The 12,207-nt window shown below is 41.2% G+C and overlaps 2 protein-coding genes across 2 annotated transcripts in view; both read right to left on the bottom strand.

The window, feature by feature from the left end:
• RAE1 (ribonucleic acid export 1) overlaps positions 1–8,724 on the bottom strand; it is a 15,817-nt gene extending 7,093 nt beyond the window's left edge. Inside the window, exons 1-5 of the mRNA XM_012645856.1 lie at positions 8,526–8,724; positions 5,469–5,565; positions 4,775–4,879; positions 2,932–3,024; positions 440–526 (exon numbers count right to left, since the gene is read on the bottom strand). Coding sequence (XP_012501310.1) covers positions 440–526; positions 2,932–3,024; positions 4,775–4,879; positions 5,469–5,558 — 375 coding nt within the window. The 5' untranslated portion in view covers positions 5,559–5,565; positions 8,526–8,724. The remainder of the gene's footprint in view (positions 1–439; positions 527–2,931; positions 3,025–4,774; positions 4,880–5,468; positions 5,566–8,525) is intronic.
• Positions 8,424–12,207, bottom strand: part of SPO11 (SPO11 meiotic protein covalently bound to DSB) — a 23,047-nt gene continuing 19,263 nt past the window's right edge. The window contains exon 10 of the mRNA XM_012645840.1: positions 8,424–8,525. Coding sequence (XP_012501294.1) covers positions 8,424–8,525 — 102 coding nt within the window. The remainder of the gene's footprint in view (positions 8,526–12,207) is intronic.

Raw genomic sequence — 12,207 nt, 5'->3', positions numbered from 1 at the left:
CTCTTACTCACTGCTGTATTTCTTAGCCCCAGGGCAGTGCCTGACAAACAGCAATAAACACTTGCTACATGGATGAGCGACCATATGTAGCTGGTAGAAGGCAGCCACACACAGGTGCCGGAATGTCAAACACGGGAATGTGAAGGACCACCTGTTAACTTGTGGTCCTTTTATAGATTTTTATGTCACTGACTCCTTATGATGCCATCCGCACCTATATGGAAGACCCAGGACAAAACAACCTGAAATACTAGTAAGAGCACGAATGGTTATAAAACTGGTGTTATTTTTGTGCTAAAGAGGTTTCCGGTATATTAAGTCTAATTGATTTAATAGCGTCGAACCACATTTTCTGTAATAGAGAACTACTATAATTAAAGAATCATCACAATCCTGGGTACCAGTCTCCTCCAGCTCTTTTACGGGGGGCTTTTATTACCTGTGCGATCTGTATTGCTTGATTACTGTTGAGGTCCCACATTTTGGCAGTTTTATCACATGATGCCGTAAATACTTTGCTCCCATCCTAAAATAAGATGTAGAAAATTTTACATTCTAAGAAAAATTAAATCTCTGTCTTTATAGACACTATTAATAGGTTAATCATACTGAGGCAAGTTTTGTTTTGTAATTTTTATTTTTCACCAAGTTTGGCTTTCATGCCTCAAGGTAACTGGGTCTTTGGTGCCTCTACCTGCGTGGTTTCCACTCCCAGCTGCACCCCAACTCCTCCCAGGCGAGCCCATAGTGCTCCTCTAAGGCTCCGCGGGAAAGGCTAACCACAGGGCTCTGGAGCCAGGAAGGTCTGGGCTGAGGCTCAGCCACTCACTTGTTGTGACCTCTCAAGCAAACTCCTTAACTACTTGTGATTCTTTGTAGATTTAATCTAGTTGTCACAACTTTCCACTATCTGTAATTCTTAATTGTTTCTGTATTTGTTTGTCCTAAGAGACCATGAGTTCCCTGAGCACAGGTCTGTTTGTTTGTTTGTTTGTTTGGCCTACTTTGAGTTCCACTATATCCCCTGGGCTTAGCACACAATAGGTGCCTGATAATTAACTTGGCAAAGATATGGAAATGAAATTTGAAGCCAGGCCAAGCCTGGATGAGGCAATGCTAAAAAGCTGTAAGCATGCGGTTTACTTTTCTCTTTTTAAGATTCGGCCCAATTCTTGTCTCTTTTGTAAAGCATTCACGGAATCCTTCCCAAACTTCATAGCTGCTTTCTATGTTCTCACCCACCTGCACCCATTCATTCTGCCTCCCTCAGAACTTAGCTCACTGAGTTCATTCCTGCGTTTGATCTCCCCACTAGCTGGTCTGTAACTTGGGAGACAGGAAATAGGTTATAATCAGTTTTATTAATAGAAATGCCACAGCCACTCAACAACATTTGAGCAACATAATTCCTCTATCGGTTCATTCTATTTCTTGCCATACTTTGTAAGAAACTTTGAAATTCTGACCCATTACCCAATTAGTAAAGAAAGACAGGCAAAATAAATTAGAAATATTTTACATCTATTCAATCTGCTACTTTACTACAGGAAAAGTAGGTTGCATGTCATGTGTAACGAACAATTCACTTTCCAAACTGTTCTCATACATCTACTGATTTAGTCTCATAATAACCCAAACAGGTATGTCAGGAATACATTTTATAGACTGACAAAAATGCCTCGAGAAGCCCATCATTGCTAATGAATAAAATGGGAGCAACTCTGGCTCCTAAAGCATCTCAAAATATTTATAAATACTAGAATTATTTCTCATATATAAGCTAAATAAGATCAAAGAAATAATGATGAGATTAATGACAATGTAAAGTAGAATTATTTGGCAATTTCTCATAAAGTTAAAACATATACTTACCACATGAGACAGCAACACCACTGTTAGATATTTACCCAAGTAATGAAAACTATGTTCGCAGAAAATGCAGTATGTAAACATTTATAGCTGCATTACTCATTAAGCACCAAAAATGGGAAACCCAAATGTCCTTCGGTTGGCAGGCGGCTGAATAAGTGGTGACACACGCATAGAAGGGAGGACTCCTCAGCAACAGGACAAACCACCGACAGACGCAACCACAGGGATGGATTGAGATCCATCACATGCAACGTGCAGAGTGAAGCAGCCAGACTGAAAAGGTTACACGCTACAGGATTTCATTTATATGACATTTTTGCAAAAGCGAAACTTTAGGGACAGAAAACAGATCAGTGGTTTCCAGGAGCCGACAGTGGGAAGGATTTGACTACAAAAGGGCAGGAGGGAATCTCTGAGGGATCTGCTCTACATCTTGAACATAATTCTATGCGTTTCTTAAAACTCACAGAACTGTATGCTAAAAATGTTCAATTTTACTGTAGGCAGGCAAATCATACCTAAGAAACATGACTTAAAAAAATAGGTACAAAGCCTGGTAGGGACCTCTGCAGGTGAGGGGCCTTCAGGCTTAGCTTCCTGAGCCTCACAGCACATCTGCCCCTGACTGTCAGTCAGGCCCCTTTGTATTCTCTCTTCTTTTGGGTTCAGCCACCAGCAGCAGTGGTAGGAGACGGGGGGAGACAGGCTCCCCCACAGCAGGCCGAGGCCCCTCTACAGCTGTAGCCCATGCTGTGCTCCAGGAGGCCGCGCACTTGCCCTGGGTGCTTCACCTGCCCTGCTGGTTTCTTTGTAAATGGTCCCTTAGCATTAAACTCTCCCCAATCACGCACCAAAATTTAATTCAAGAAAAGCTTTCAGAGAGAGCACCTAACTAAAGCTAACATTAAAAACTTCAATAAATTACTATATTTACATTCAAAAACTTAGAATTCCTACAATGTAGATACATACATGCTAAACTGTGTTCAGATTATTAAATATTCAGAATTACACTGTACTTTAAGTGAAAGAGGACATTAGAAATGGAGTGAAACATACATCACTCCAGCAGACATCTAGCACGGGCCCGGTGTGCATCTGCTGGGCTTTTGGAATGGTTTGTCCATTGTCTTGAACTTCCCAGCAGCGAACCTGTGGTAACAGACAAATTAATGCAAACAAAACAATTCATGAAGTATTACCTGCATTTAACACCTAATAATTAATGGGGTACAATTTAACTATACATGGACTTCTCATGTCAACCTAATTATCTAACTTTAAGAACAAAGCAATTGAAATAAATATGCCAAGCACGTGCTTTCCTTTTCTTAAACCATTAAAATATACACATTCTACTGCTTAAACCTAAAAGTGCAGAGACTTTTTCCATCGCATCTACAAGACATATCTTCTAAGGCAGAATATCACTTATCCATTACTATCCAAGACCGAAGTGGAAACTTACCTCTCTGAATACTTTTTTTATATAATTTTTCCCCTGATTATAAAAGCAATGTGTTTTACTTAGAGATTTTCTATGATGAGAAAATAAAAATCATCCTAATCCCACCACAGACAAGCACAGGTAACAGCTGCGTGTGCTCTCAAGTCTTCTTTTCATGTACACATATTTTCTTGAAGACTAGATTATATAGTATCTTTACTTATCTCACCTGTATCATTAGTCTATTCATCTCTAAACATTCTTAAACATTCTTTTTTTTTTTTAGCAGCAAAACAACTGAAATATTTCCAGAAACTGCATGTAAAAAGCAAACTTGTTCAACCTGGACAACGCTCCTCGTCCCCCAATACCTGCTGCCTCGCTGCTGCAGACCAGTGTGAATCCTTTCTCAGACACCTGCATGCCATAAACTGACTTTACTGTTGGATATCACAATTTTCAAAATTTTCACCAGCATCCTGTTTTCATGACAGGCAGTACCCGGCAGCGGCTAGGAGCACAGACCCTGAGCTGGACTGTGCTGGCTGCTGCCTCCTGCTTTGCCACCCAGACAGGTGACCCAAGCCAGTTATTTTACTTCCTGAGGCCTCACCATCCCGATTCATCAAATAGGGATGACAGTAAGTTCACAGTTCTTTAGCTGTTATAAAGACTAATTTAGACAACGCACATAATGTACATTACTGGATCTCCTCAAGTCCCAGAAGGGGAATCAATGAGACAAAGGGTATAAACTTAAGAATCTGTGAATGATGTTGCCAATTATCATTGGAAGAGCTCTACCAACTTATATACCTACCAGCAGCACATGTAAGGTTCCAGTTTACCCTTGCTGGTACTATTATTCTTTTAAACTTAATTTTGTTAATTTGATAGAAAAAAGAGTCTATCTTATAAATTTGCATTTAAGTGTATGACTGAATGGTTAAGTTTATTCTCCCTTTTGTGAAGTGCCTCTTCACATTCTTTATTTTTGTATCCGCTTTTATCTTTTTTACATTATGATTTTTTTTATCTGTTTTTGTACACAAAGGTAAGTACAATGTTAAAGGATTTGTATCATCTAAGTTGAAAAGTTTAACAGATGCCTGAAGAACGCTTTCAGGATGCCAAAAGGGAAATTTGTGTGCGCCATCATGGATAACATTCATTCTTGATGAATACTACATTTGATTTGGGAATACACTTCAACATACCAAACTACAGTAGGAATTTCTGAGCAATGCAAATGATTGTGCTTTCCTAACAAAAATAAGTGTAAGAACAAGTGATATCTGCTGTTCAGAAGGGTTCACACCCTCTAAATTGATTTCTTTAAAAAGGCTATGCATAAGTCTTAACTCTGATTCACTTACTTGGGAAAAAATGGAACTAAAGCTAACCTTGCCCATACAAAGAGATAAGTTATAAAACATGCGTTTAAGGAGCACTTACATCATTAGCCCACGATCCTGCAATAAGAAAGTTCCCCGGCAAGGTTGGTGGGCTAAAAGATAGACAACCAATGCTATCATCAGGAGAAGATGTTACTTCAATATCCTGGAGGGAAAAGTCAATGTTAAAATGTTTGCATAATCACAATTTAATTCAAAACTGCTTTCTTTCTCACTAATCACCTAACGGCGCACTTTCCTTGTGCTCACAAACCAACTGAATTGGACCGTTCCTTACTTTATCAAAAAGAGGAGCAATACTCAAGCTAGTGAAAGCATTAGCACTGTCGGCCTGGAAGCAGCACTCTAAACGAATGCCCTCGGCCTTGTTTTCCACATGCGGCTCCACAAGGTCACTCTTGCCCCAGTGCTTAATCACAGTTATCAACTGCCCTCCCTTCTCCCCAACCATGGAAATTCGGATTCAACAGTCTTGGGCTGGGCCCTAGGAATGTGCTGCATTAACAAGCATCTTGTGCAATTCTGGAGATCTGGCAAGTCGAAAGGAATAGGACACTAGTCCAGGGGACAAATGTTATCTGTGCTCCAGTGCTTGAGAAAGTCGGCCTAGACAAGTTTCAGAGCTTTCACACCAAGGGAGGGTCCCAAGCCATCTCAGGTTCTCCTTCTGTCCTTGATGTGAGAAACTCTGGTCTGAACTCTTTCTACCAACCCTGTGAAGCTTTGTGAGGTACCTTCATAGGGTTGTGATTATCTGTGGTTGTGCTGCCAAACATGCTGGTCCCACCAGTTCCAAAACCCGAGGTTGTTCCAAACAGACTCATTTTGGCCCTAAAAAATAATGGGAAATGTTAAGGACAGGTACTTTCTTAAGTAATAAATATCACTGAGAGAAAGTGTAAAGATAATTAAGTCATAGAAGGGAAATATTCTAAATGGCTTGAGTCCAGGCTTCTCTTCAGAAGAGATCTAAATATGCAATAAGCAGAGTGCTTTTTATTTATTTTTTATTTTTTTTTAGAGACAGGGCCTTGCTGGAATGCAGCGGTACAATCACAGCTCACTGCAGCCTTGAACTCCTGAACTCAAGTGATTCTGCTGCCTCAGCCTCCCAAGCAGCCGGATTACAGGTGTGCACCACCATTCTTGGCTAATTTTTTAAGTTTTTCATAGAGACAAGGTCTTGCTATGTTGTCCAAGCTGGGCTTAAACTCTTGGCCTCGAGCGATCCTCCTGCCTAGGCCTCCCAGAGTGCTAGGATTACAGGCGTGAGCCACCGCACCTGGCTGCAGAGTGCTTTTTAAAAATAAACTTTTTCAGAATAGTTTTAGGTTACAGAAAATTGTAAAGATAGAATTGGCATACATTCCATATTCAGTTTCCCCTATTATTAATCTTATATTAGTGTGGTACCTTCATCACCATTAATGAACCAGTATCAGCACATTAGATTTTTTTTTTTTTTTTAGTTACCAGCTAGAAAAATCAATTAGTTCACTCTTTACATAGTTAGTGTACACCAAGACTACAACAGTAAACAAGACAGAACGTCCCCATTCTTTCTTTCATGTTTCCACTTACTAGGAGTTTACTTTCTTCTTACTAATTTCTGCATTAGTTTAGTTAAGTCAATGTCTCTGCATGAAATTTCCAAGAATAACTAGTCCTGGCAGCAATTCAGCAATTTCTCTGTAGGATTAATTTGAAAAAGTAATCCACTTTAGTCTGTCAGAGTACCAGAACATCTGCCATTATGTTGTGGACGCTTAGCTAGCAACAATTTCCCCTACGCCAAGGTTTTCCTTGGGTATCACAGACTAGTAGACCCACCAGGATTTGAACAGGGCCGCTGCCACTCGCAAGAGCTGGGATTCTAATCTCACCAGGCCTCATTTTCCTGCTCTGCAAACACAAAGAATATCAACACCTTCTCCAGGGCTGCTCTGATGATCAAATCAGATTATGTAGAAAAGGCAGTGTCTATCGCATAGTGGGTGCAATAAAAAAGTTTCTCTTTTTATTTCCTTCCAAAGAGAAAGTCTACGTATTGTAACTCCCTGATGATTCACATACAATGATGCCACATTTTAACTGTTAACCAGCTAGCAAATTTTTACACCCAGAAGTCTACTGCATCGCCTTTCCAAAAGGAGCCTAATAGCTGAGTGCCATACTTGCTAACAAGCGTAACATCTTAAACAAGACAACCCAGAATGGAGAAACCGCGAGGAATCTGGGAAGGCATTAAGTTTCCCCAGCTTCATAAAAAATAAGCATGTGCAGAAGAAAAGGTCAGAGTGACAGCTAAGAGTACCTTTATATCTCAGAAAGCGACTTTGCGAGATGATGGTGCTTGCCAACCGCACCTCTGCCCTTAAATGTACAGATGTACTTGAAACTCCAGTTAACTGTGTGAATGAATGACACGACTCTGGAATCAGATCTGGGAGCTAGCTATATAGCTCTGGGCAAGTTATTTAGCCTTGATTTTCTCATCTGCAAAATAGAGACGCTAACCACACATACAGTGCCCACAATACTACAGATTGTTAACAAATGTTACTTCCATTCTATTCCCCTTCTCCAACCTGAATCAAGTTGGGAGAGAACATTTCTACACTACGGATGAACTTAGGGAAAAGAACATGGTAGGCAAGAGGCATATTCACGTGTTAATCAGCCCATCAGGACATGTTATGCTGAGCATCGGGAAGCTTCAAAAAGTTCAGAAGGCACAGGTACCTGTAGAGCCTATCTAATCCCTTCTCACTCTCCCTCCTTGCTTCTCCGTCCATTCCTTTCTGCCAGTGGACACTGCAAGCTCACTGCCTCGGAGCAGGGACGATTTGCCTGCTCCCTCCCGGCACCCCCCAGCTGCCTCTTCAGATCGCAGAAGTTGCCTCCACAGAACTTTTTGGAGTGATGGAAGTGTTTTACAACTGCGCTGTCGTGATGTTTACACAACTACATGAAATTTCCCAAACTCATCTAAACGTACACTTTAAATGGGTAAAATTTCATGTTACGTAAGTCATACTTCAATAAAGCTGTCAGACCTATTCTTTTTAAAAGTCACCTGCTTGGAGGCTTCCCTAATTTAACATAATCCAACCTTCAATCGCATTCCCTTGTTTTCTTCACAGCACCTGTTACCCCTTGAATTTCTTCTTTGCAATCAACCTCTTCCCGAACAGAATGCCAGCGCCAAGAGGGCAGGGACCTGCCTGGATTCTTCCCTTAACGTACTCTTGGTCCCGCAGCACAATGCCTGGCCCAGAGCCTCTCGCATTTAATAAATACTTGCCTGGAGAAATACTGCCTGTACAACTGTACACATATACAATAAATACTCGGCTGGGGAAGACCGAAGCGAACAGTTTCAGAGATGGTAAGTGCTACGAAGGAAGTTAAGCACGTTGACACGGGAGAGACTAAAAGAGAATGCCCTTCTGTGGAACAGTCAGGGAAGGCTTTTCCGAGCAAGTGACATGTGTCTGATGAGAAGCCACACATGTATAGGGAAGGACGGAGGCGACAGACATGGCTATTAACTCAGTGAGGCCCCTCCCTTTCCCCATGAGAAAAACGACGGGTTAGACCCTAGGTGACCCCCGAAGGCCCCTTCCAGGCCTGACTTCGCTTCCAGGGGCCACTAATGAGGTTGGGTCAACGGTACGGCTCGCTACGGCTCACGCCCCAGCGTCTCGCAGCGAGGCTCTCCTCGCATAGGGGATCCGGCCTCCGCGGACGCCATAGCGGCGGGTGCCGAGGGGACGCGGCACGGGGCTTACCTGAGAGTCGCGCCCGGGCGGGAAGCGGCAGCGCGGAGCGGAGGGCACCGGGGAGCCTAAAGAGCTGCTCCGGCGCGGAGGAGAAGAGGGCGGGGCAGCGCGTGCAGGAACCCCAGGAGCGCGGGGTCTCTTCACGCCGGCGGTGGAAACTGCCCCGACAACCGCGAACCAACGCGCATGCGCCCCAGAACCACTTCCTGTATCGCCCGGAAGGCATCCAAAAAAAAGGCGCCTCTTTCCGGAAGGCGATCGCACATGCGCAAAAGCCCTGTTGATGGCGAGAGGAAGTCCTTATGCCAGCAGTTTGAGAATTGGTCGAAAGTTGGTGTAGACGCTGCAAGTTGCTAAGCGACCGGTATTGTAAATCCACAACTTGGGCTAGTGGATGGCAGTTAGCTGTTTTCGCTTGTGAATTAATTAGCATGTTTAAACGTCTGAAAAAATTCTGACTGCTGTCAATTCACGTCCAAGTCCATCCTCTGAGGAGCTGCTGTCAAGTCGGCCGCCTGGGTTCCCGCCCCGGCATCTCCACAGACTGCGGTACCTTGAGCACCCCCCCATCCCCGGGGCTCTTTGGGCCTCAATTTCCTCCTGCATGACGGGGATAATAATGCCTAAATTCCAGGGCTGATCTTAATTAGGGTCAAGTGAAATTAACACGTGAACAACTCTTGCTGAATGTAAGGTTCTCTAGAAATGTTAAGGAACTGTTATGACTCGTACACAGGCCCACTCCACGTATTTCAGCTTGTTGTTGCTTCCTCCCCTTTTAGAAGTGTCTCAAGAAGAAAGAGAAGGAACGAAAGTAAGTGGGGAAGGAAAGGAAAGAAAGACGGAAGAGAGGAAGAAAGAGAAGGGAGGGAAGCGAGGGAAGGACAAAGCACGTGGAAGCGATCTCGTGAGGCCGCGGTGCAAACACTGGATCCTCTGCTCGGTGTGGTCTGCGTGCCTTGACCTCCTCAGGAAGCTTTTGGACCTGTGGGATCTTGTTATAAAATTCAGATTCAGTAGACCCAGGGTTGGCCTGAGAACCCACATTTCTACCAAGCTCCCAGCTGAGGTTGCTGGGCCCCTAACCACAGTAAGTACCAAGGGTCTAGATCAGGCATTTAGAATTACGGGGAGCTTTTTAAAAACTCTGATGTCTGGACTGCACCCTCAGAGATTCTGATTTAGTAGGTCTAGGGTGGAATGGAGGGAATTAATATTTTTTAAAAAGCTCTCCAGATGATTCTAAGATGCAGCCAAGATTGAGAACCTGTAGTCTAGAAGATACAATAACTAGCACTATCCTGTGATAGTTCGTCACAAAGCAAGATCAATACAATTTGTATCCACGGGTGGTTATTGAGCCATACAGTGTGGGCGAAAAATAATTTAAAAATAGAAAAGAATTAAAATTCAATTTTGGTAGTAGGTATCAAACTAGTAAACTTTTTTGCCATTTTTACACAGGATATTTATGAATGTTTACAGTTTATATTTCCATTTCTAGGTGAATGGAAACTGAACATGCTTATAATTTTAGTATTAATTAATTTTCATTTAAAATGATATTTCGTTTTGCAATGTTAATTGAAAAGTTCTAATATGTTGGTTTAAAGTCTTGTAAATAGCTTGGTTGCAAAGCACACATGAAGCATAGCTTTGCAGTGAACGGGGGCATCCAAAGCTGATGACCAAAGCAGATTTCTGCCAAGAAGTACGCAGTACCACACAGAAATCCTCACTGCTTTCCCCAAACTCTTTTGTTGTGTCTCAGACTCTTCCATCCCATTCCTTTAAAAAATGACTCAAACATATTTTAAAGAAATTTCCACGCAAAATAGTGGATTTGAGAGAACAGTGAGCTTCTGCCAGCACAGGGTGACTTTGGCTTATTTTTATAGGATCGTTTTCTTGGTGAACAGAAGTTCATTTAGCAAACAGAAATGTTTCTCAATAGTTCATTACAAAAACATTCCACAGAAAATATTTTAATGTACATGTACACGAAGCTTAGTTTTGAAAGCATCTGTTCTTTTCAGCAGCACTGAACAGATATGTACGTCCAACTAGCAGTTCAACAGAGATACTTAGTAAGGAAGTCACACTAGAAATCCTGGAGGGTTTTACCTGTTTTTGTAGCACGTGCACTATGTTTTGTTTTGTTTTTTTCATGAAATCATTTAACATCATCAATGATAACAGTTAAATTTCCTGGAAAACTCGGGTTATTACAAGCAGCTTTTATTTTATGAGGGTCATTATGAACCCTTAAGGAAAAACTGAGTCTCTGAACACCTTTTTATTATACTAGTTTTTATTCACTTTAGTTATAAACAGATTCCAATCTAATGTTCTTTTCCTGATTAAAATTATGGAAATATTCAAATTAGATAAGTAGATGATGGTAGATAAGCACTTGCCATCTTAAATAGCTATTTTACAGTAATCCTTTTTAGAAACATATAAGAACTGTAATTCTAGATGGTTCCCAAATATCAACAAGCGTTAATTTTTCATTTTCTTCTAATAAAGATAGGTAGTAAAGTCAAACTATAGTGTATTTTGCTCTCCTTCCATTTTCATTTCCCAAGTAACTGAAAATTATTTTAAGTAGATTTCCAATAATAAACTTGAAATGATTTAATTACCCAAACTGGATATATCTGCAAGCCTTTTTAAAATTTATTTTTAAATTTGAATGACTATTGCACATTTGTCATTCCCTCCCATTTTGATAGTATATCCTAATCCAGATGTGTTGTGGGTTAAACATATTTTTAATTTAGTAATTTCCTCCTTTACAAAACTTGTCAAAGTTCAGTGACATTATTACATATTAAAAAGTATGGTATAAATTAAAAAAAAACTTTCATGATTTCTAAAAATGTTTTTTAGAATTTTGATAGTTTCACAAGTCAGTCAAATTAACAGCATACCAAAATGTTCTCAAAATTAAATGTTTGGTTTCAATGAGACCAGGGAATACAACGTACTTGTTAATGTCACAGGCGTGGCATCAGGGGCCTTGATTTGACACTGGCCAAAAATAAGATTGGTAGATCTTTCCCCAGCAGTGTGCACATCAGATGACATGTGAAGCACTTCACGTGCACCAGTATAGTGCATGTACCCAGACTCTGGGTTTCAGTTCCAGCTCCACTGCTTATTAGTTATAGGATTTGGGAAAGTTACTTAACCTCTCTGCCCCTTTGTTTCCTCATCTGTAAAATGGGGATGGTAAAAAGAGTACCTGACTAATAGAGTTTCTGTGAAGATGAAATGACATATTGTTTACAAAGCACCTAGAAAAATGCCTGGCACAAAATAAATGCTATTATATAAGTACTTTCTTTTATTATTATATTGCCTTATTTAATCCTTACTACAACCTCTTGAGAAGGGCCAGCCTCATGGGTGTACTAGCTGTGCAGTCCACAGAACTCCAGACTAAGGGCCCATGCTTGATTTAATTCTCTGCTGCTGTTGTCTTGAAATTCTTAATAACTTTTGAACAAGGAGCCCTGCATTTACATTTTGCACTAAGACCCGTGTATTCTTGAGGTAGATAGTTATTATTGTCCCCTCGTATTATTATTGTGGCTTTGGACAAGTAACATCCTCGATGTTCTCACCTGTAAACTATGGTATAATTGCTGAGTAAGAACAAGGTTCTTGGGAGAATTAAGTGAGATAC

The sequence above is a fragment of the Propithecus coquereli genome, unplaced genomic scaffold (assembly GCF_000956105.1).
Source record: "Propithecus coquereli isolate 6110/MARCELLA unplaced genomic scaffold, Pcoq_1.0 Scaffold237, whole genome shotgun sequence".
NCBI lineage: Eukaryota > Metazoa > Chordata > Mammalia > Primates > Indriidae > Propithecus > Propithecus coquereli.
The sequence above is the reverse complement of the archived record's forward strand: the minus strand, read 5'-3'. Positions and strand labels throughout refer to the sequence as shown.